Here is a 26848-nt window from a genome sequence, read left to right on the forward strand (position 1 = left end):
CACGCGCTCGTGTACATCTCGCGCGTACACTCGCGTTTCCGCGAATACGGTCAAATTCGCGAGAGGCACTCGAACGCATCGCGGGTAATCCGTCTTCTTTTTCCGATTGCATTGTACGGTGATGTGCGCGCGGAATCGAAAGCGTACTTTGCAACCTCCCAGACGGACGTACCGAAGGCGAAGGAAGCGGTAAACATGGAAAATATGTGTGACACGATCTCATTATAAACTCGTTCCCTCTCGACGCCGCCATTTCCCGCCTTGTACGTAATACAATTGCATCGACGCACGATAAATTACTACAAGTACGCAGCTGCGCTCGCGATCGCGAGAATTTAGGTCGATCTACGCGCGACGTGTTTACATGCGATGCGGAGAATATGTTTATCAGACAATCTGCTCTAAGAAACTTTGAAGATTTCGCCATCAATTAAAAAAATATTGAGAAATTACTTAAATTATTAAAATTGCAGTTTTTACATATAACGCGATTATACAAGGTTTAACAAGGTTACCTATTTTATTATAATTTTATTATAATATCTACAATTTTTTATTATGATTTCTATAAAGTCAAATTTTAGAACAATTTATTTTAAAATACAAATAACAATTTCTTTTTTCGCGAGCAACATTTTAATCGAAACTTGACTTCCGAATGTGTTCTTTGCAAAACGTTACTTTTCTGATAAATCATGTCCCTTTGCGAGGATACTTTCCCAAGAAGCTCGGCCAAGTGAAACGGCATTGCGCGGTGACATTTTGGTCGGGCTTTAAGTTGAACAATCCGCGTCTGGCGACCAGGAATGGCGAACTCTCTTCTTTCGAGTGCGAGATTAGCGCGACATTCCGGAGATTAGTTTGGCGACTGCAATCGCGGCTTCGCTCCGCTGGTGGATAACCGACAAAGGGGACCGCGAAATACCACCTGTTATTTCTCTCCGGCGAACGAATGAGAGAGTAACTTTGCCAGTCGCGCTTGTAGATAGGCCCGCGAAGAGAAGAAGGATGAAGATGAAAACTCGTCTAATAACTACGACTAATAACTCGTGGCATTCGTTCGCCTTCTAGGCGCTCTTCAGCTTCAGCTCAGGTAAAACTTAGTAATTTGAGGAGATAAAAGGTATCAGGGTATCTCGAGTAACTATCCTTCTAAAACCTGCGCGTATTATGACGACTTTCTTTTTGATTTTCTCGTTCCCAATTTTCACTTAATGGTTTTTAGCGTCTCTCATTGCTTATTAATACTTGCCGTTTTCTTGTAATTCGATAAAATCTTAATGTCTAAAAAATAAGAATTTCATATATAATATTTGAAGATATAAAATAAAATATTTTTTATCTTATACGAGTTGCGAAAATAATTTTAAAGCATCAACAAATTTTTAATGACATTTTTCCAGCATTTAATAAATTGGCGGTATTTATATTATGCAAAAATGTGTAACGTTATCGCGACTAATATCATTAACGAAATCGGCCGCGACGATTAAATTCACGGCACATCGAAACAGCGAACTTTCTCGCGACCGTGGAATACATTCAAGATGTAGCGGGAAGGGATTTTGGTCGATGACGTTCTTGGGGTACATCGGGTGCAGCTTTCGTATCGAAATATAACGGAACGCAATCGGGAGAGTATCTGGGGACCCAAGGGCCGAGCGGGACGCGACCCAACTTTAACTTTTGCGCGAACATACGGTATCGGGTACTACGCTAACTTTATGCTAATATTCCCTTCTTCGGGTGTACATACCGGCACTTCGTACAATGAAAACCCACGTCGTGGAAAACTCGTCCGCCTGGTTACCTTTCGCGGCCTGCAAGTTTAGGATATTTGGCGAATACAAAGGAACGTATTATTTTTACAATCCGCACGAAATCATGCTAAAATACACCGTAAAAATAAAATTTGTGTTTCCCATAAATTTATATAAATAATTAATTAAAATAAATTAAAATAAATAATTAAAATAAATTAAAATATATTAAATTAAATTAAAATATATTAAATTAAAAATTAACGTCGAATTTCCAGTATTTTTGCTAATTCTCAATATTTCGTAAAATGGCACGATATTTATTTACATCTCCCAATAATATGCTTTTATTTTAGTATGATATAACAACGTAAACAATTTTTTAAGATCAGTTTTTTATATTTGCAAAGTCGTGATATCTAAAGCTTAACTTTTCACTAGTCAAGTTAGTAAGGTGGCTCCGAGATAACGTTCTTTTATAAGTTGAAATTGCGCCCGGCACTCCCGCAAAGTTCGTACCACGGCATGCGGGATGAGTCCTAAAGGAGTGCACACACTTGCGTGTCGTAAACGCGGACGTTACGTGACCGTAAGCTCTCGCGGAATCAGTTAAGCGGGGAATTAGTGCGCCGGCGAACTCGAAATTACGGCGCGTATACGCGGCTTTTGACATGGTCGAGAAGGATGGACCGCGGGGCAACCCCTTGACAAACACGACTGCGTTGTTGTCCGGGAGGGCCGTGTATAAATTTCGCCGGGTGGCACGCTTCATTTAAGTACGCCGGACAGCGGTCAGTGCTTAAAACCGCTTGAACTTTCGGTTTAATTCGAGACACAGGGGAGGAGGTCTTGATATAACGTACCTAGTATCTTGAGTGTCTTTTTTTAAACAGATCGAAGAGGAAAAATGAAGGATCCTATGAATAAAATTGAAGCAAATATTTCTAACAGAAGCAAAAAGATATATGTAGATTTTGACATGAATAATATTTTTAATATCCAATTTTACATATATGCGAGAAAATATCTACGATTTTAATACATATATGAAATTCGTACTTTTTATTATTTATATCTTTCCATATCGTATTTCTCTTATGGGAGCAATTACTTGTTTCAAGCACAAGCGCGAAACATTTTAATCATATTTTTCAACGTGCTCCATAAATAAAAATGTCTCCGAGTAGTTTCTTCATTTCATTTATACGGTCTAATATCTGTATCATTATTCTAAGTGGCGATGATAAAGTCGGAATGCAAATCGGAATATATATATATAGAATGATAAAATTATACGTACTCGAAATGAAGAAAATATCATTCGCATTTTTTATACGAATACTAAGTTATCTCTCGAAAAATCGATCATGTATAAGTGATAACGAGATCCATATCGCGTCTCCATCGAGCGGAACATCGAGCCAAATTAATTCCTACGAGAAACCAATGTCACATATAAACGCACATACATACATAAATATACAGTCATCCGCAAAATATATATATATATGTGTGTGTGTGTGTGTGTGTGTGTGTGTGTGTGTGTGTATGTATGTATGTATGTATGTACATACAGCAAGGATACAGAGCTGATAGTCCTGCAACGGCAAAGTACAAGGAACAACCATCTTTCTCAGAAAGAAATTAAAGTTTTCCCCAAGGTATAGTCTTCCTCTCTTTACCTCTCTTTCTTGCCTTTCCTCCCTTTATCCGTTTCTATCTCTGTCTCTCTCTCTCTCTCTCTCTCTCTCTCTCTCTCTCTCTCTCTCTCTCTGTCAATTCATTTCTCTCTCTTTCTCTCTTCTCTTCTCGCTATCTTACGTCGAGTCTCGCTGTTAGGGCCGGCAAGGTCGAAGGATACTGGCGTAGAACGTCGTGGGATGCCGTAGGGTGGTCGTAGGGTGGCATCGGCTAGCCCATTGCTATTGTTTGTGACGCTCCCCGGGGACGGGCCTGCCCTTAACAGTGGCATGTGCCGATGACACTGTACCGGGTGTCCACGATATCGAGGCTCCGGCCGAGGCCCTCGATGTGTCCGTTTCGATTATTAGGCGATCCAAGCCAGTATCCTACGGGATTATTAAACCAACGATCGTCGCGCGTTTCTCATCATCGCGCAAAATTTTGCAAGCAGACGCGTGAATGAAAATTTTAATCACGTCTCTTGGCTTCATCGTTTTTTAAACGAGCACGTTTGCCAGCATCTATTTTTAGACACCAGTGTGGCATTTTGCGAGACTATCTTCGCGTGTACGTTCAAATTGCATAGTCACGAATTATGAAAATTTATTCCGCGCGTGCTTCATTATGCCATACCGATGGTCCCGAAATTAGCTTGCGGAAATACGAGTGTGCCAGCGGTGTCTATTATTTCCGGGCGAATTAGCCGGTTCAAAAGTCGTCAGCGGCGCCGGCAACTGCAATTCCATTTTCCGACGAAGGGACCGCACACCCGTGTTTTATTTCGTCGGCGGTTTCGGCGATGATATCGGCCGAGACGACCAATTAAAAACGTATCAGCCAAACAGGGCGCTTCGAATTTGAACGTCGGTCGAATTGAAGCGGCCCGAAAATGTGAATTTTGACTTGTTTCGTGCAGCGAGATTGATGCCAATCGTAACGATGTAAAAGTGAAAAAAAATTTTTGCGAAAATTACTCCCAGCTTTGTAATTCTGGCTGTATATACACATATAAAATTCAATTATAATATAAAATGCAACTATATTATATTTCTGTATAATATTATAGAGGAAAAAAATTTTTAATCTCGAAATGATCATCGCACAACCTTATACATTCTAGATTAAGATTATAATGCTACCGATTTTAATAAAGAAAATAACAGTAAGGAATAATAAGGCATACGGTTCACGCAATGATAGAATTGAGCGTGTCTTGTTAATGAGGCAAATATAAATTATAGGGTAAGTTTACCATAATAATTTGTATTGTCACGTGACGCTACTGCTCTCCCAATCTAGGGGTCGCCGGCGCTTAATTGGGCTGTCATTACGACGCCTTGTGGGACTCGATTTAAATTACGTAAAACGATAGCGCGACGTTAATGATAAAGCGACGACACGTGTAATGTAAAAATTATTTTTCCGTCGCACGCTCTTCTTTCCTATAATTATATTTCCTGTACACGTTACAACGCGAAATCACAAAAAAACACACGGAGAATTATAAAAATAAAAAATTCTCCATAAATATCGTCCCCGATATACGCGCCTGTCTGAGATTCGATTGGAAACGTAGTATTGCATTATTCGAGTAGCAGTCAAATATACACTGCCGTCGATGCTAAGTACCTTTACCGTGCTTTACCGGTAGATAATAGCTATGTAAAGAGCGTTCGATACCGTGTCGGAGTCGGGCATCTTTCCCATCGCCCGTTCCTCGGGCGAAATTCCAATTCCGGCGGAATGAGAACCGCAACTGTGAGAGCCACTGGCGCGATCCCGCGGGACCACTGGGAGCAGTGGGAAGCCTCTGTACCCGTGCTGGGGCTATACCGGGCTACGCCGTGGAGAGGGCGCTCCCCAAGGAGGTAATTACCCTCCCTGCCGCCGCCCGACCACCCACAAGCCATCGCAACTTCAACTCCTGCCGGAGTTACATGCTAATACAAAACCAAAACCGGTTCCCAACAGCTTCGCTCGCCGCTCCGTCGAATTCCCAAAATTCATATACATACGTATATATGTATGTACATGTATGTACCGCGTATATATATACGTACAATGACGATGGCCATGGGGGCGGGTGAAAAATGATGCTGGATGTCGCGATGCAATCGATTCCTAGTATTTACGCGTAATATCTGACCTGGGGAGGATGCGTTTAATGCAACGCGTAAGAATTGCGGCCGCAATTTTTTCGCAAATTAAATCATATCATCCTTGCAAAAAGGGAATATCCACGTTAAGGGATTTTCGTTACCGCATAATGTTGGCGTATCATAACGCGGCGCGATAGGGGCTCGCGAAAAACGCGAAAATGCATACGTTGCTTTAAACGTGAAAACAGCGGGATTAATTCTGCATCCAAGGATAATGAAATAATAAATACGTGACGACTGGAAAATTAGCATGCTGCGCGCGAGTTACACATATTTTTGCGTTTCCAGCCTTTCCTTTTTTCTCGCCCCTAAAAAAGAGAACAATAATGATTATTTCACGCGAAGGAATCTCCGTATTTTTTTTTCCAATTTCCCGCATTTCACTTCGTTATAAGAGCGAGAGACTCGCGGAGTTTGTTTTTCCGCAAAAAAAGGGGAGGGAGAAAAAAACTTTTATATCCCATCTGAAATTTTTATTTTATATTTCGTGCCGCGCGTTGCGGGCCGCGTCGCTGCGCGGCCAATTCGTTTTTTAATTGGCAAATTTATTTGTCGCGTTCCGTACATGCACGTCCGCCGAAACCGTCGCGCAACGATACAAGAATATTACGATTTTACGTCCGCAACGCGCGTATCACGCTCGATGACATCCTAGTCGTACCGAAATGTCGGCTGTAATGGTTCGATTTAGGCATCGAATCGAAGCGATTTTGCGAAGGGCGGCTTCCCCTCCGCGGCACGAATTAAATATATATTCGGCGCGACAAATCCGGGGCGAAAAGTCGCGATCGCGAGCGCCTGGAAGCGAATATAGGCAGGTCTTTTTCTTCCTTGTCTCTCTCTCTTTTTTTTTCATTTTGGTTTTCGCGATCCGCTCGGTGCGCGTTTCAGTAACAACGACGAACTGATTACCAACGCGCCGTCCCAAGCGTGCGCAGCCTTGGAACTCCCAAAAGTCATACTCGTAAAAAAAAAAGACTATTGTGCACCGCGGACTTCCGGGTTATTTATACGAGTTATCTCGTCCCCGAAGCGCCCGCGAGCCGCCGCGCCGGAGTTGCAGTTGCAGCTGCAATGTTCGCGCCGTGACTTACGAGCGATGATAATTCCAGCAGCTTGAGCGCCACGGTCTTAACGTTTTATTCCGCCGCGGTTCTTGGCGCAACGTCTTATCAGTGAGTTATTCGCGTGACGTTACAACGCGGAGGAGAAATTAAATAAGGATCGCGGACATCTTTAGGAGATTTAATTGTTGACGGGGCATTGTCGTGCCCTCGTGACTGCAATTTCGTCCCTCGGTGATAAGAGGAAGATGTGCGATTGCCTTCCTCCATGATCTCGATTTGAACTATCATTTATTTGAATAATCACAAAAAGCAATACAAAACCTTGAAGATCAAAAGAAGATCAAAATTTCCAAGAAAATGTTAGAAACTTTATAATAATAATGCACAAGCTACAGTATATTTTTTTGAATCGACATCGGGCAATCTTTTCATAGATATTGGCTCAATCGTCTTACGCTTTAAGTATTTAATAAGAACAATTCGCAAAGCAACTTGTGGAGAATGCGGTAATAAAAGCGACGCGATAAATAATATCGACACCGTATGGGAGACGTAATTTCTTTTTTCATTTTTTTTTCGTCGTATCGATGCGGACGGCGTAAAGTTCGATTATCGATGCGAGTCGGGCGCGCTTTGGTCGCCGCGGTTGTTTCCCGCAAGTTGTGCTTAAAGTCGCGCGTATTCCGGTGGGAAATTTGAATTTTGGCTGGTCTTCCTCGCATGTTATATACACGTGTATACGTGTACGTGTGTGTGTGTTTGTACGCTGGTCCAAGGCGGTTCGGTCTCCTATGCGCAGGAATGGGCTGTGGGAGCCAATATCACCGGGGTATGGCTCCCGCGGGATCACCGCCACGCCGCTCTTTTCCACCCTTTCCCGTATTATTCGCGTCCGCGCGAACGGCATCATCTGCGGCGCAGGCATAGGCCGCGTATCTCTCCGAGCTCGTTCCGCACGATCGCCCGAAATCCCATGAAAATTTCAATGCGGAATCCCTATTAAGGGCCCGGATAGCGGGCTGTGTGGGTGCATGTGTGCGTGTTGATCTGGGCGTCGAGCTTGGGACCGGGACGAGCGAAAATGATCTAAAACACTCTTTATCAAATAGGGCTGCCTATATCGCGCTGGTCTCCTAAATCGTACTTCATCAATTTCCTTATAATTAATTTATTCATGTTTTTTATTAGATGTCATTAATAAATATTAATGATATCTAATAAAAACATGAATAAATGAAAATTATGTAAAAAAATATGAAATAAATGAGCAATGAAATGTTGTTTAAAATGTTTTGAAAAATCAGGTACGATCAGGATTGACGTAACTTGATCAATTTATCTTATATTTCTGATAATAATCTAACAATGTAAAACTTTATTCCTTATTTTTATATTTTTCTAAAAGTAGATTTATTGTAGAATATTTTACATTTTCATTTTATGTATATTTTTATTATAAAGATAAATAGATATTTATAAATAAATTGATTATATTTTTTAATCGTACCAGCACAAGGTTTTTTGAGGAGTATCTAATAATTTATCGTCCCAACTATTACATATTATTTTCCTATATTAATTTCTGAACGTGAGTTTTTTCTGACAAAAAGAGAAAGAAAGAGATGCATTTCAAAATTAAAAAGAACTCTAAAAAATACTCTTTCAAAATTTAAGCATCCGTGATATCATAATTACTTGGCATATAATATTCAAAATACAATTTATATATTAATTAAATAAGTTATTGAAAAAATACATATATATAATTCGAGATATATGTTTTATTATACTATATATTAATCGTGATGTATTTTCTGTCTCAGATTACTTGCAAGATGGCAGGCCAACTTCCGTTCAAGGTCCCGATCTGGAGAATCAGAACAGCCTCGACAGCGGTGAGTCATGCTTATTCGAATCGAGTTCATCCGTGTCAAGTGCCAAATAGATGTAATACGTAATATTAATTACTGCGTTGCAAGCGCAGCGCAAAATAATTTTTGCGCTATTGGCACTTGCCGCGTTTGTAACTCCCAAATTCATTCTTATCTTTATCTTTTCGCTTTACAATAATTGACCGCGTTTTGGGTCGCCTAAATTATATAAGGGCAATCCTTAATCATCCGTAAATCCTAATAGACGCCCTATCATACGATAAAAAGGGGTTGCTACCCTTGCCATTTAAGATTGCTCGTTTTGACTGGCAGAAAATTCGAGGATAAAGTTTTCGAATGGCGGTAGATTCGAGATCAAAGGATTTAAGGAGACTTTATACAAGAAACTTTGAATTACGACATTCGAGCGAGCGTCTCGAACAGCGTAACGGAGATTTCCGCTACAACGTCGAAGGGATAAATACAAAGTAGAATTGACCTGAGAGAAAAGGGAACCATTGCTTTTATGCTCAAGAATTCTCCCGAAATAGCATTTCGTTGATACATTTAGATTGAAACGTTTTTAATATACGCAATTTTGAATTTGCGAATATTTTCAAATCAAATTAGTGCGATTGGTGGCTTTGATGCGATAATAATGTCCAACATTTTTTAAATTGGGAAAATAAATTTAATTTTCTCTCAAATTGCTGGGAATATTGATCTTCGAATCTGCACTAAATATTTTAATTTGTTTTATATTATTTTATATCATATATATATATTACTAGTACGAAACATAGATAATAAGATCGAGTTTCCTCGCAGCTTAATAGATAGTGCGCAGCGAATAGATAGTGCTCTCAGCGCACGAGTCACGAATACAATGCATCTCATGCATTCGACATATGCTTCCTGTAACTCGATTACCTTGTAACAGCCAAAGCTTTGGTAAGGGACGGACGGATTGGGCCGACTTAAGTTGACTAATCTCTACTTGGCTCTATAGAGCATGGTAGACTGGTTCTGGGTAGAGATGAATCTGTGTCGGACAAGCACGCCTTGCGAGATGAGGTTTTTTGTTGAATTTATCGATCGAAAAATATCAGCTGAGAACAATAAATAATACGCTTTATTATTTAAAAAAAAAGATAAATTTTTCTTTCTTATATAAAATAAATACAAAAGTAAATTAACATTTTTACAGGAAGATAAAATAATTGCGAAATAATTTTTTATTCTCCCTTAAAATGTTTGATTATAGCCACAAAATCAAGTAATTTATTCGCATTGCAGTTTGCATGTTTCATTAAGAAATACACGCATACATTGGAAGGGTTTATCGTGCGTTTTATATCTTGTTTTATATTTTTTTATATTTTTTGCGCTTATCGAACGGAAATAGGAAAGGTACATCTCTTTCTCCTCAGGCTAGTGTCACCAAAAACAGTGCGATTTGTCAGAAGACGTCGCGGAAACGACGACCGTTGCTTCGCCGGAAATTCACGAGACTCCTCGATGTCCGGCCCACCCAGCCGCCGAGCTCCCCGATGACTGTGCAATAATTGGGGGATTACCGCTTTCATAATGGTTAACGGAGTTTCCGTGAATTGGACATACGCTTATATACGCGGTGATTCGATTAGCGCGGACTAACAGAGGGATCGGGCTCGAGTTTGAGACGAACTGGTAAAGTTGACCAGCCCTGGTCGACGTCGGGGTTGACGAAAAGGGGTGGGGAAGAAGGAGGTTGGGTGGGTCAGTCGACAAGCTTGGCCGACGGCTAGCCAGCTAGCTAACGCACTCCTGGGAAGACGTAAATGTGTCCCTTTAGTGCCAGCTTCCGTCCTGCGATACGGTCACCAAAGGGCTTGGTCATTTCGCCCCCCCCCCCCCCTCTCTCTCTCTCTATATATATATATATATATATATATATATATATGGCATCTAGCATATGTTTCAGGACACATCGGCCTTCATTTTGCTATAGGACTCGAGTGATCGCTTGCTTGGCCTAATAAAATTCCTTGGCTGTAAATACGCTTGTAAAAGATTCGTGTAATCTTCTCAAATTTTTAAGTGATAAAGCACTATTTTGTGAATTTTGAAAATGTAATAAATTTAATTTATTTAATTATTTATATCTCTCAAATGCAATTCATATGATGATTAGATTTATTCGGTTTTCAAAGAAATGAGTTGAAATCATAAATCTTTTCTACGAAGCGCTTCACGTTTCTTCGATCTTTTGCCGCGTGCGATAAATAATACATTAATTTTCGCGAATCAACCAAGATTAATAGCAAATTAGAGCGTAAGCGCTGTCTACTAGAGTAATTTTTGCAAATTGCTGCGACCGCGCGTTACTTTTTTCCCTTTCACGGCGCTTTATCCTGCATGGGGGGTTTAAATCGGGATAAGTTCGCGCGGCATACAAAGGGAATCTATAGTATGCGCGCCATTGTATGCAATATGAAAGGACCAGATTTAATGGCGGTTACCAGACGCTGCCGTTCGTACATTTGCGACAGTGGTAGTTTGGACTTAGAGATGCGCAAGCCAAGCTTGTCGGACGAGCAAACACTTAATTAACCCTTCGAGTTAGCTTACTAGTCTCGCGCTTTCTCTCTTTCTCTCTTTCCTCTTGTCTTTTACTACATCTCAAATGAAAACAGCACTTTGCTAGGAGTCTGTTAAGATTCATTGAATATTGCTGCTCCCGCTTATCGTTAACTGAACATTTCAGAAAATAGCGTAAAAAAGTATTTTATTTTTTTACTTAATGTCACAATTTATAGGATATATTTAACTTCAATTTAATTTTTGTAAATAATTTCAGAAAGATCTTTTTTGCACAATTTAAATATATTTATTGATATTCAAGCATAAGCATACAAAATTATCTTATCATAAATGCTTTTGTCTCGATGTGGCAAGGGGTTGAAAACCCGATGGAAAGAGCAATAAAGTCGCTTCTCAAAGAAGATAATCCTCCAAAGTCAAAACTCACGCGAGATCGTCTTGAATTAAAACGAAGTCGTTTCAACCCTTCGCGGCCGTTCTTCTCGAGGGCTGCTTATCACGATATAGAAGATCAAGGGAAAGACAGAGAGCGAAAGAGAAGGAGAGGAAGCGCAGTCACCCAACATCGGTAAAAGGCCGTCGTGGACAAGTTCGAATACTCCGTCCCGGCGGGCATTCTCGGATTCGCAGAGATCCCAATCTCTTAGGCAGGTCGCATCTCTTTTCGGTTCCAGTCAGTCAGTCACTCGATCCTGCCGCCGCTCATCCCGCTCTCCTCCTACACCACCTCCCCCTCTCCCCCTCGTAAACCCCTCCGCTCCACCCTCTATACCCTGGAGACCCATTGCAACTTTAAGCGCCTCGCATTACGGGCGTTCGAATCGTTTCTCTCCGTTCGGGCTTCGCTGCCGAGACTGCCTCCCTTCTTTTCCGTGTGCTCTTAATTTAGCCATCTACTACCCTCTTGGTCGCCGGAGGACCACCGCCTCTCCGGGAGAAGCTCCCGAATTCATTTCAGATGTTTATCTCCAGCGGGACGGAATCGGCTCGAAAACGGATTAAGCTCGGACGATCGCGCGAGTTTTGTTAGGAGATCAAGTATCTCGAATCATCTTAATCCGTTGCGTTTTATTTACGCTGTCAGATTATTTTTATGTAAAATTTTTTCAGGAATTTTGCGAAGTACGAGTGCGATGAATAATTGATACGATGAATAATCATGAGTGGGATTTGGATGGCGAGCTTTCATAGAAAGCATTTGGTAGAAATAAATGAGAAAGTAAATATTAAGTAACGATATTACGCAAAAGAGAGAAAAAATTATTGGCAATTTTTATTAATAAAGAATAGTATATGTCCAGTATATGCGTTTGTGCGTGCGTTACAAATGGAAATTCTATGATATCTTTATAATGTATAATCAACGTTACTCAAATTAAGCTCGGTATTATATTTAATAACGGTAGCCGGACAAATAATTGCGATTTTATTGCGTTTCGTTAGCCGATCAATTATTGAAAGTTCGAAATGAGATAAATAATTAATAATTCACGAGTAAATGAATTACACAACGAATCGATTAATGGGGCTGCTTTAAATTGCAATTAGTCAATGGTAATTAATTTTTGATCAATCAATGGAGAATTTTCTTTTCAATCATACGAAATTTCGGAGTGATAAACTCGCGGCGTAGATGAATATTATAATATCTCCCGCGTTTCACGAGATTGATCGAGTTGGCGTCGAACGTCTTGGTTGAATCACCAACCTTGGGGTCGTAACAACCTCAGTTGACACGTTGAAAATTTAACCCGCACCCGTCTTTAGAGTCCGAGAAAGCTCCGGAGTCCGTCATCTATTATTCGGTAGGAGCACAGCCTATCTTCGGTCCGGCATCCTTAAGAAGTCGGAATAAGCGATGAGAACTTTGCAAGAAGAAGTTTCGTTTCGCGATTATATAATTAACGCAACTATAATTACAAGATTCTAATAAAGTTTCAGCCGCGTCTTTAGTTGCAGACAGATTTAATGAACAAGACAATTTTCCCTATAAAAAAACCGAAATGACTTTTCCAAAGCTTAATTAGAGACTGCACTTTGTACAACACAACACGCGGCTTTTCAAGCTTGAACACAAAATATCTTGCAATAATTACACTTCCCACCCCTTCGAGCTGATTCTTCTTAAAATAGTATTATCCAAAATTAAGCGAAGAATTAGATTTCAAAGAAATATCCTAAATACAACTATTAAGCTTAAAAAAAAATTGAATTCATTGCTCTCTAAAAATAATTTCTAACAAATGAAAATGCGTGATTATGAACGGAAACTGATAAATCGCGATGCATCTTGCCGGGTCCGCGGCAAGATGTATAAGTGTCGGCTAATTGACAGCGTCGCCGGATGGAAATTGTGTCAGTCGCGCGGGCGCGAACGAATATATATCGATCGCGGCGATGATCACGGGCGGTTAATTTTATCCGTTCATCCGCAGACGAGATTCGCCGCTGTCCAACCGGCATGATGCTCGGTGGTCGGCGATGGTAATTAGCGCGGACGGACGTGGACACGGACAGGCACTTTAAATGTCCGCCTCTACGGGCGACGCGCCGCGTCGGCTTAACTCGCTTATTATTTAATAAACTTCGGAAGTTTCACACACACACAAGTACACGCACACACACAAACATACGCTTAGCCGCGTCGGCGATCGGCCGAATCTGAAATGCGACCCGGGTCGTCGCCCTCGACGATATTGTATCCTATTGTTTAACCTTTCGTTCGAATCTTCGCAATTATATTTTTACCGATTCGCTAATCCTTCTGATTTTGGGTTTCATTGACGGATTTTTTATGAGTCAATTCTGTCTCTAATTATAAACGTTCCAGGTATCTGTGCTGCCAGAAATCAATTTCAGGAGTTTTAAAATATATAGTTGAACATTGAGAAATCTGCATATGTTTTTGAAGAAAATAATTTTCAAAAATTTCAAATCAAGGATACGTATTCTCAAAAATATAATTAAAAATAAGAATAAATAGTATTTTTATCCTTAATTCAAGAGTTTATCATCAATTTTTTAGTGCATTTTCTATGTTAGATTTCTTATGCATTTTGCACGACGTGTTTTAAATATCTTTTTTTCTATATATTTTGTTATATTAATATCGTGATTTATAAACAAATTAAAACTTATCCTCAGATTTGTAAGCTCCGTTCACGATTGTCGAGTTTATCGACTGGCGGTAGAATCGATTTCTCTTAGCAGTGTAGAACATCACCGTTGCAGCGTTACTTGTCTGACAAACTACACGTGCTCAAGAACTGTCAAATGTTGCATATACACATACATAACACATTTGCTATTATATAAAAAATAAAATTAATAATAAATCTTTTCTATATTATTAAAATAATGTTGAATTATTTTTTTACAACACTAACAAGCTTGGAATTCACACATACATTTCCACTATGTATGTGTATACTACTTCATAAAACTTTAATAATTTAATATAAAACTTTAATATAAAAAGCCTATATCTCGATATGAAAAATTATTTGAAACAATAGATTGATAATTAACTTATAATTAACAATAGCCCTTATTTATAACAGCCCATATTCGCCATGGAATTCCTCGTTCGTCTTTGTTGTTAAAAAAAGAAAGTATTAAACATATTTATAGCTCCTCTCGTTAGAAAATTAACGCTTATGCTTCACGCTTTTTTTCTTCCGTTCAAGTCTTCAGGATTTCATAGCTTCCGCGCATCCAGCTCTAATAAAATAATAAATACACGTCGTAGCAGGGGGTGGTGAGAGAAGGGCGGAACGAAGCGACGCGCATTTTGCACCTGCAAGACCGGCACTCTCCCTTCTATTTCTTCTCCTTCTTCTTCTTCTTCTCCTTCTTTGGCGTCTCACTTTCCTTCTTTTCCCCACCAGGATCGTAGCGGGGGCCGCCTTTACACCCCCTTACAACGCCTCGACGTGCATTACATACAACTCGGTTATTTCTCCAGGGAGTTTTCTCACGTGAATGCCGCGAGAGCACGCACATTTGCGCACACATCGACTAAGTTCGCTGTACATGTGGCTCTGCTCACGCATACCGATTCGCGCGATCTTGAAAGGTGGGAATGAGGCGGGAAACGAGTCTGCAAGAATCTCGCTCGGAAATTTCGTTCGCCACCGCGAGATTAGCTTTTGGGAATTATTAATTTTCGGGAGGTGCCACGACACCCTCCTTGGAAACGCGCAATAAAAAATGATTAGTAGCATAATGCGAACGGGCAGATGCAAATTGTCTTGAAATCATCGTTTATGTTCGAAATGTATCGTCAAATTGTTAGGAGCACGGTTCGCGTTAATGTAAAGTAATTCAAGGGTAAAGCGAGTTAAAAAAAATCAATTAATTGCGAAATTAATGTAAATTTACATCAAGTGCATTTGTGTATTTATTACTTATTCGTTTGCTCGCTTTTAATTTAGTTTTTTTAATGGAAACTCGTTTTTTAGAAAACATTTGAAGATATTGGAGCGAAAATACATATTTTCATGTATAATTTTAATTAACTGCGATTGTTGATACAATACTGTTAAAAATATATTGTTTTTCTTCACAATCAGATATATAGATGAGAAATATATGAAGAATTAATCTTGATTCTCGATGGAAGCAAAATTTAAGATTATATCTGAATTTGTTATTAGTTATTTACAATAGATAGTTTATTTTTATTTTAATTTTCTAATTTTAGAAAGTTTTTTCATTTTCTATCAAGAAAGATAAAGAAAGATAAAGAAGCTTGAAAAAGAAAGAGAGATAGAGAGAGGATTTTTTCTAGCTTCAAAGTATTCAATTATGAAGAATTAATCTTGATTCTCGATGAAAGCAAAATTTAAGATTATATCGGAATTTGCCGCTATTATTTATTTACAATAGGCAATTTATTTTTATTTTAATTTTCTAATTTTAAAATTATCCTTTTCATTTTCTATTAAAAGATAAAGAAGCTTGAAAGAGAAAGAGAGGATTTTTTCTAGTTTCAAAGTATTCAATTATACCATCGTATATTCCCCTTTCAACGGCTCATACATATTTTCTAGCATTCTGTTTAATCTAAATCCCATTATTCTTCGATTCTCATATCGCTATTCCTTATTCGAATCCCACAGTGGGGGCATTCCCCGTGTGCCATGACGTCTATGTTATCGGGAATGTGTTAGTAGTGACGGTTCCTTACAGAGGAAAACGGGGATGACAGGGTGGCAAGACGGTGGTTGCAAAACGTAGTGGCGGTTCTCCTTCCTCCTCCTCCCGCTCCCAGCTCTTCCGTCTCTCTCGCACACACGGCACCCGCGGGAATTTAGGCGAAAACTTTCGCCGGGCCACCCGACGAAGGCGGCGGAATTCTTACGACGGTGGAAAAGTTTGAGCCAGGCAGCTCAACGCGCAACGTACTTTACCGCCTGGCGATTCCGCGTTATCGCCCGGCTTCGACGACGCTTATCGTTCCGTTTGCTTCGCCGAGAGAATGCTAGAAACTCGGGGAGAGGGAGGAGAGAGGATATGCATATGTCCGTGCTGATGCAGTTTTCGCCTTTTCGAATTAATAACTCGATGCAATAAAGTGCGATTGAATGCGATTCGTCTTTGGATTGTTTTTTATGATATTGATATTGAATCTAAAATCGAAACCATCATCTTCGATTAATTTCCAAATTCTAATAATATGTTAATAGTATTTTTTTACTATAATAAAATCTTTATTTATTTATTATAGTTTAATAATTTCAAGCCTTAAATTCAAAAACAAATTGAAGCAGATAATTTATCAAATAATGGGAATATGTTAAAGGAAAATATATGTGTATTTAAAAAATTAACATGTATTTCTGAAAGAAAAAAAGCAAAACTATTACATTATTGTATGTAAAATAGAAAAAATTACTCTATTATCTATATCCTCGTAATGATAGAAATATCGCATGTCGGCGATACGCTTCGCTCATCGTTCGCTCATCATCGGTATCGGGGCCCAAATCGGGAAGCGGCCCAGAAGCTTAATGAACGGTGGCGCTTCAGACTTGCATGCCAGGCTATCTACCATGTGTGGCAGGACGACCTAACGCACAGCGTTGAATTAATCCGGGCGAAGCTGAGTGCTCGGTAATCATCATTACCCCAACCCGGGCGCCGGATTATTATGTTTTCCGCTCACACTCCGGCCTCCGTTTTGACAACGTCCATCCACCGACGCTCGTTACATTTCCGACATGTCCGTAAACGCGTGAAACATACGACTTATAGTTGCGTATAGTCCAAACTAGTCCAGAAGACGGTTAACAATTCTTTTTATTTTCATAGTGATATTACTCAGATTGTTTTTGAAATCTTCCTTCCGTTGTATAAAAACTTTGATCATTTTTTTTTCATTTCATTTTAAATTAATAATACATTCTACGAGATACACGCAAATAATTACTTGCACTTAGAAACAGTCTCGGTATGTGTTGTCAAGTTTTCATTTTATTATATAAAAAATAATCGTTCAACACATAACAGTAATCAAATATATTTGAAGGAAAACCGATTCTATCATTCAACATGATAAATTTATATGAAAGTTTCTGCGTTGTAAGACTGGAAGACAACCGGTTCTGCGATAGAACATGTAGTATTTTTCAAACCTACCTACGTGAAATCGCATATTATTTTTTCTTTAATCTATCGATAGGAAATTCTCTGATTTTATCTCCAATTTTAACATTTTTTTAATTAAGAGAATTCTAAATAATATTAACAAATAATTCCATAATTTAATAGTTATAATTTTAATATTACATAATTAATCATATAATAATATCAGCGAATTATGAGAAATTTTTTAAAGCTTATATAAAGAAATATATTTTACAGACATACATTATAATTATAAGAAACAATATATGGTATAGTTCGGATTCGCGTAATCATCAGCGATCTCACTCCGACAGCCGGCGCACGCACCGCGTACACATATATATTACGGAAAGCGAAATACAAAACGGAGTTAAGGACAGATGGACAGACGGACGTACAGACGTACCGCGCACAGGAATGTCCTGTGCGATAAGATCTGCCGACCCGCACCTCCGGCTCCCGGACAGAAAAGGATGCCGACCACGCCTCGCTCCTCTCGCAAAAAGATGAGCGATCCTTCGAAACAAATAGATGCGCGAAAATGACTGCTCTCGATCGCGCGCCGATGGATCGCAGATTAATGCGATCGATAAGGAGATAAATCGGGATATTTAATTCTGGCGCTATCGCGCGGCTATAATTAAACGGGCACATCGTTCGATGTCCTCGCCACAAAGATGCGAGGTGATGTGGGATGCAACTGCTGGACAACATGCACAATTTGTGTTTTATAAGTTGAGACATTGTATTCCAATGAGTCTTAAATCCTCGTGTCATAAATTTGAATTAATGCATATTTATTCATTATTTATTCATCTAATATTATTAAGGACGTATGCTTAAAATATGACAAAATGTAACAGTTTGATAAAATAGATATGATTATAGATTTTCAATGCAGATTGTGAAAATTAAATTTTGTTATTTTTAATATTAATATTGACAATATTGCGATCTAAATTAAATGTCTCTGTCATGATAAAGAGGGCAATTGAAATTTAACCGTCAATATTAGAATTTATTTTCTTCATAAGAATTATAAATATATTATATATTATACATTTTGAAGAAAAAAATTATTCAATATTCTCAATACAAAGTTGTCTATGTCAATGGTTTCCTGTTGGTAGCAGACTACACAGTAGACGCAGACATGCGTCCACGCGCCTGCACTTTGCGCATCGTCTAACGAAGAGCGATTTATCACACTCACGATCAATTCCTTTATCGATCAATCGAAGCACAAGTTTGATATCAAAAGTCATTTCATCGTTTAAAATTAAGAGAACAGAAAATTAGTCTTATTATAAACGTTATAAATTATGCACGATTATTTCAAAGAATGATACATAGATTAACATTTTTATAGAAATTACAGAATTTTTTCGTGATGTCCCAATGATATTTCGTGATCAATGAAATTAAACAATGAAATATCTATCCAATTGAATTCGATTCGAGACGATGAAGCATACAAGCGGCCATTCTGAAAGCGTCTTCGCGATTAGAGCCGCGTCGCGAGTTTCTCTCGAGAGACGCGATTTAACGACGACGAGCACGGACGGTATGCACGTCGGTCAGTTTCGTGGCGAGGATTTCAAATGAAAATTCCACGCCGAGTTAATGCGCTCGGTGCATCCCGCGCGAACACGATGTGGCGGCTTTTAAGGGCTTAAACCGTATAGGTGCAATATAACTTTCAAGTACTCCGCATAGCGTTAGGTATATCCTTTTACTATTCTCGCGAAACCAACCGCAAATCTCGCCTCGACGGCGATCCTCCTCTTTCTTCTTCGCGAGAGGAGAATTGCAAAGTGTGGGACAACGTCCCCCTTTCTTATCTCGCTTCACCCCCTCGCCGCCCCGTAGAACCTCCCGACACGTATTTCTATCATTACATCGTCGTATTATTTTTCTTTCGCCAGCTGATTTCCCGCTTGTCCGTGCAATTCGTTTTTTTTTTTTTATAAATAATTTTAAGTGCACTTTACGCTTAAATACTTCAACAAAGTATAAAACATACGAGTAAGATCTGGAATTAATTTAGTTTTCCTTTTCGTGCGTCGAGACGAGCGTCGTCCACATTGAAAGGCCGCGATATTGCGTAAATAGTGGCAGTCTTCTCAAGCAAGTCCTCGAAGAAGTCGCATCCAACTCGTAATTGTACTTTGCGCCGAGTTTTTCTATCTCGAACGGCGATTTTCATCCGACAATAACGCGGAAATTTTCAAGGCACGCTCCGAGTGTTAATTGCAGCGGAGGTGCCTAAGACCTTGCGCATTCTTATCGAAGTATTCTTGTAGCATGAAAAACTTATATAAGATGACTCGCAGTTTACCATTCCAATTTTCGAATAGATAAACATGTGCGGATTTTTCGAATAGATCAAACATGTGTTTTTAATACACTTGCAGCAAATGTAATATTTAATATGTAATTAGATACATATATAATTGCATGTAATTGTATATAATATATAATTTCTATATAATGCATATAATATATAATTTCTGATATAGAAATAAATATAGAAATATACGATATATTTTGAATAACTTTTAATATAAAAAAAATATAGAAATATATAAATATAAAAATATATATAAAATAAATATATAAATATATGATATACTTTGAATAACTTTTACGTTATAGAAATTGACGTTCTTTAAAAAACTACACAGAAATAATATATCTTAACAGAACATAATAAGTTTTTCAAAATATGTCTACGCTTATGAGCGCGCAAAAATGGCCGTGGTTGGCTTAAAGAGGACCGAGATGGTTGGCGCCCATCGAAGAAGATGCGGCAAAATGTCACGTGTAAGGCACGCCACGTGAGCTACTGTGGGAGCTGGCCGCGGTATAAATAAAGCCGTGTGTGTCCAATTAGTATTTGGGCGACGGGCCGACCTAGATAGAATCTACCACGTTCATCGCGTGTTCGATCCATCGATCGATCCCATCCTACTCTACGCGTTCTCTTCATAGATCTGTTATCAACCTGTGACATTCCTCGCGTTCCCCGCATCCTTCGCATCCGAAGAATTCACTCCAGACACGAAGATAATAATTGCATCCGCGTCAGCGATTCTCTTTTCCTTTTATTATTGAATCTCGCATAAATTTTTCACCTATTTATTTATCATTCGCGATATAAAAATTATAGTTGAATCTCGGAATTTCGGAAGAGGAATACAACAATCCTGTGTCACTTTCCGCGGAGATTCATGATATAAAATTTCCCTTCTAAACGTTACGCGTATTCGGATGGAAAGTGTGTAATAAAAGTGTGTATCCTTACATGCATTTGAACGCGAATGTGCGATGCGTCTCGTCCCGCTGTGCCGTTTAATTGTCGGGTCTTGGGCAATTGCGGTTTCGGGGCAGTTGAGACAAGGATCGAAGCAATTTGCCCTTTCGGTCGGGGGGGGGGGGGGAGGGAGGGAGGACATGCAAAAAAGGAAGACGCGCCGGCCTCTCCTCGGGATATCGCGCGCGTTGCGCAGTAACTGGCGCACATCGCATCACCCGAGAGAGGAGAGAGAGAGGGAGAGGGAGAGGAGATGTATCCTCCACGTATATATGCATGTATCCTCTCGCAATGCGCATGCCGCGGCGTTATGCGCGCTCGCCCACGTGTCGACCGCAGAGAAGCGCTTAGGGTTAATTGAATTCGCGTTACCCGACGAGAAAAACTTCGGCGGAACGACGGCGACCGCCTCGAAACGGCAGTAAAGCAACGCGTCTCGAAACTCATGCAACCGGATATGCGCCGACATTGTTGCGGCGATTCTTATTCGCGTTAGCGCGCCGCTTATTCGCGATTTCGTGACTCGCGATTTTCATTTCCCTCGACGCTTTATAGGATATAAAATCAAACGATACGATTTGACATCGTAAGAGGAGAATGTGCGTAATAGAAGGAAAGTATAATGTACAGGATAAAATATTTTAAACGGATTTAATAAACATGGGCAAATGAGCCGATTTTTATTTTTTTTTTATATTTTTATTATTTTTACTTTTTGTTTAAAATTTTGATTTTCATCATAATTTATGTAAAAAAATAATAGCTGGTGTCTTATCTTATTTTATTAGAAAAGATGCTCAAAATGATCTCCTTCCTTGTATACATATGTAGATCTTGCATTAAATCCACATTTTTGATTTGTTTCCTCAAAATCCATCTGTAAAACTCTAGCTTGGTGCGACAATTAAGATTTAGTGTCCCTGACCTGGATTAATAGTGGATTAATAAATAAAAATAAAATATCTTAAAGACGGTTCATTTGTGGATCCATGTTTATTACGATTTTTTAAATTATTTTGAAACATAATAAATCTCCTAAAAATATTTTATCTTTTATTCTTTAAAACACATATAATTCTTTTTATCAATCAAACATTTGTTATATTGTAATATTACAGATCTCGCGAACTTTTCGTCAACCATATGGAATGATCGGCGAATGATGACAAAAATGTATGTTATATATACGAGGATGGAACTTGGGTGATGCTGCACCCTTGGAGCCTCGGCATTTTAAGCGCGACATTATTAATATTTCTGATATAATCGTTTACTCCGTAATTTTGTCTGCTCCAGAGCATGTCTCGCATCTCTCGTATGTGTGTGACGTTCCATTCCTGTCAGCCGTCCGATGATCCTTCCGCCCTCGTTGCGACGCGAAACGCGGAAAAGATGCGCCCACCGAGAAAGAAATTGTGCATGTGTATTAGCGCGCGTGGAACGTCCTATAATTATCCGCTCGTAAAGCAGTAACGGACAACTTGTAACGAAGAGAAGAGGAAGCGCGCGTTATTAAAACTTCGCTTCGCATACATATTTTGCGCCTTTCTTCCTCCGTCTCCTTTTTCTCCTCGTCTTACCTGATGCTTCCTGGGGGCGGCGACGAGTTCGATATAAGAGACTGCGACGACTTGCGAAACACGCGGAGATGGCTGAGCACGTGATAATCTTGGCATCGTTGAAAGTCGTGAGAAAACTGGGTGCAATGAAGTAGTTCGTGAAAGAAGAAGGGTACATCGTTAAAATATGATATTTATTTTATCAGCTGGAGATTAATTATATATGAAATTTAAATTTCTTCCTTAGCATATGCATAGTTTTATGATCCAAATTAATTAAATTATTAATTTTAAATTGATAATATTATAATCGAAATTTTTTCTGCCATACTTTATTTAATATAAATGCATATCGACGACACATATTATTATTATGTTGCAAAAATATCTATATAAATTCTACAGATATAATTTTAATTTAGACTCGAAATTTTCTCAAAACGTGACTTCTCCAATTTAAGAATAAAAGGCACACAAAGTATACGATCGCGATTAACGAGCGCTAAATATGGCATGGCGTCGGTGCCTTCGTTTAATCACGGTTGACGAAACTACCGTTTCATCTTCTCAATCATCTTCATCTTCGCGACTTTTCCTTTTTGCATTGCTTCACTTGCATCTCCGTCGCTTCGATGCATCACTTTACTCCTCTCCTTTCTCCATCTTTCCAGTCCCCTTGCACTCGTTGCACCGCGACGTCCTTAATATTCTCTTCTCCCTTTCTGGCTCTCCTCTTTTTTTCAGGTCCCTCCTGATCTCGTTTCACTTCATTCTCCGCGCTCGGTGTCTTCCTTTTCTCTTCGACGCCGCCTCCTTGTTTCTTCTTCATTCTTCTGTATCCTCGTCATCTTCTTCACTTCACTCGGCTCTCGATCCTTCTTCCTTGGACTCCCTGCTTCAACGTGATTCTTTTTTTTTTGCTATCATACACGGGTAAAACGCAAGTACGAAGACTGCCGCGCGCGGGTCTCGATTCAACGTTCCGCATCGTAATTGAAAGAGAACATGATAGATAAGGGCTCACTTCTCGAATGAGAAGACGAGAGAAAGGGGCTACAAAAAAGGCATCATTTAAGCTTCGTGCACATCGCGGATTTAACATTTTGAGATCCGCGATTAATTAATAAAATGATTAATAAAAGAAATCTTAACAACTTATTCATATAATGTCATATTTTTAATATAAAAATAAATAACACCTTTTTTTATCCACCTTCAATACATTATCAATACATTATCAGATAATTTTTTTATAAATTACATATATATAATGTCAATATTATATATAATAATACATAAATTTTCCACAATGTTTCTTTTTCACGGTATGTAATAATTTAAGAGAATTTAAACAATTTTTTAACAAATAATTTAAGATTAATTAAAGATTTATTTTTTCATTTCACATAATAAATTAATTTTTATAAATTGTCGTAAAATATTATTGTGTCTTACCCTTTAAAAAATTATTTTAAAGACAGATATAATTTTCTTTAATTTCAAAATGGTATATTTGATTTTGTAGCTGTATGAGCGTCGCTTAAAGTGAATTTAATCATGACGACAAGATACGGAGCAGAATGTTGCACAGTTGTCACTTGGTTGCTACGCTCGAGAATGCGATACCTTTCTTTTTTCGTTAACGCGGATTGATCGATCACCGACCGATACTTTTGCTTGTTATATCGAAACATTTAATACTTATAAAGCCGGCGCGGACTTTGTAACAAAGTTCTTCGACGCTTAATACGAGGTAGGCTGTATAACAAGAAAGTACTCTATCTCTTGCGCGTTATCGCAGTTTTTAATAATTATCAGAAATTATTTTTAACGATCCTGAATTACGTTATAATTTTCTCGTGAATCAATTTAAAACTCTAATTATAAATAAAAATAATTAAAAGCAAAATAAGATCTATACATAATGTATTGATGAATTTTTTGATTATTATTTATTGATATTAAGAGTACTATTTTACTTAAAAATTAAAAATTTTTAAATAAAGCTAAAAATCGAAAATTGTATTTTTTTTAAATACAGTAGAGTTTTTTAAGACATTAAATTCTTTTAACATGATCTAATGTCGCGTGTCGCTTGTCATCTGAATTCATTTCGATTCATCTTCTAGAATACAAATATTTTTCCCAAGATCCCTTATCACATCATCCAACTATCCTTCAATTCGTAAGAATATCCGCGTAGGTTGCGGGACGCTATGGAACTCGCGTGTTCCACGGTGCGAGGACCATCGGCGTTAGGCGGTGGCAGGGCGGATTGAAGGGGTGGAAAGTAGATTGGGAGGGTTCGGAGGAACGGGAGGACTGTGGGGTGGTCGGTTACATATAAAGCATAGGTCTCGGAACGAGACCTCAGGGTGCCGTGCCGCGGACCCGAGGGATCCATGCTGGAAAAACTCAGCTGTTAACTGCTCCATCCGAGAGGCAGGTACCGGCCTCCTCCCGCACTTTGTCCTCCCGTCCTCCTTCTTCTCCTGCGTGTGTAGCCGCGTGTGTGCGCGCGCGTTTGCAAAATAATGGAAGCGAAAGATCTATGGGCGACAATTTAAATTAATGGCGCGAGGAACCCGGCGCTGCTTTTGCGTAAGAATAAAGTTTAAAAATTTAACCTGAACGCTATTTATCTTTTCGGTTACAATTCAACGTTGGGGAACAAGGAGACGTTATCGAGAGAAGTTGTTGATAAAATTTTATAATCTCTCCCACACACATACATGAAGGAAGATTAAAAATTTACTCGTAGATCGGAATTGCTATTAGATGGTGGGCGAATTCGTAAGACGACAAAAATAAGTAACGCGAAGAGAGATCGAGCGAAGAGGAAAGAGAGATGAGACGAGACGAGACGAAAGGCCAGGGGACCAACAATCGGAAAACAGCGTTGTTGGTGGTCGGCTGGCAGCGGTAGCAGCCGGCGACGCGAAAGTGCCGTTCGAGGATTCCTATTTCCCAGAATCCCACAGCTGCCATACGCGTCCGCCCGCAATACTCCGTCTTTCTCTGCACTGCGGTAATCATAATTACACCTGCGGGTGTCTTCTTATCGCCGCTCGCTCGTCCGATCCCTCTCCGGCCCACCGCCGTCATCCTTCGAGGATCCTCGTCCTCCTTTCGTCCAGTTGTCCGTTGCTCCAACTTCTGACGCAAGAAAATCTCACTCTAGACGCGAACAACGCCGATCTTCAACGATTCCGATCCAAGAGATCTCGATAACGATAGATAAAGTTAAAATTCTCATCTCTCTCTCTCTCTCTCTCTCTCTCTCTCTTGTTCTTTTATTATAAATATATCTTATGAGAAATATGTATATATTATATATTTTTTATATATACGGGAATTTTTTTGTGTGCATTATATGTTTGCTTCCTTTCTTCATATACTAGATACGATATGATATTAATTATAAAATAAATTATAAATAAATTGAATTGATTAATTTATTTCATTAACATAATGTTAATTAAATAAATTAATTTCTAGATTATATAATTTCCTTATAAGTGGATTATTTTTCTTTTAGATTAATTTATCTTCTAGATAAGAGATTACTTTCGAGAATAATATATTTTCGCAAGACTTTTTATTCTTAATTTACAATAATTGATTGAGAGTTTTAGTCGATTATAACTCGAGATTTTCTAAAAAGAAAATAAAGCAAAAATGATACAGAAATAACATTCAAAGCCTGGATGTCAAGCCTGTATCTTATAGAATTTTCACAAGGCAACTGTACAGCTTCAATATGCTTCTCCAACCATCGCCGCAATTTCGATTAATCGCACCCTCGCTGGGAAGAGGTCACTTTTCCTGTCATCCCTAGTCAACCGTCGACAGATTTCGCGGGTCAGATTCCGAGGGTCGGAACGAAGCGCGATGGAAGAGAAATCGCCCGGCGTCGAAGGGAGCGGATCGATGCGCGTTACGAGGAAGAGCGTTTCTCGGTTAGCCAACGACGGGTTTATCCGGGGATCGAGAGGGCGGGGGTGTAGGTATAATGCATTGAATTAGACGCAAATGCACCCTGGGCGCCAATTGGCCGGGCTTCCCGCGCTTCGTGCTCCATCTCTCCCTCGAGAGGGCCCTCCTTGCCGGGGATGATGCCCGGGCGCGATACCATTGACACAAGAGAGAAGGACCTTTCTCCTCGTCGCAGCATCGAATAAACCCCGGGTATTACGTTAACGCGCTCGTCAACAAATGCCGGACAG

The 26848-nt window shown here is 39.2% G+C and overlaps 1 protein-coding gene across 3 annotated transcripts in view; it reads left to right on the top strand.

Moving 5' to 3' along the window:
* Positions 1-26848, top strand: part of L (zinc finger protein Lobe) — a 78642-nt gene that overhangs the window by 16567 nt on the left and 35227 nt on the right. For all 3 annotated transcript variants that reach the window (XM_083104253.1, XM_083104251.1, XM_083104250.1), the window contains one exon: positions 8493-8564. In XM_083104253.1, coding sequence (XP_082960379.1) covers positions 8493-8564 — 72 coding nt within the window. The remainder of the gene's footprint in view (positions 1-8492; positions 8565-26848) is intronic.

Source organism: Camponotus vicinus, unplaced genomic scaffold (genome assembly GCF_025532165.1).
Source record: "Camponotus vicinus isolate PSW18456_S1 unplaced genomic scaffold, iyCamVici1.0 SCAF_7, whole genome shotgun sequence".
Lineage (NCBI taxonomy): Eukaryota > Metazoa > Arthropoda > Insecta > Hymenoptera > Formicidae > Camponotus > Camponotus vicinus.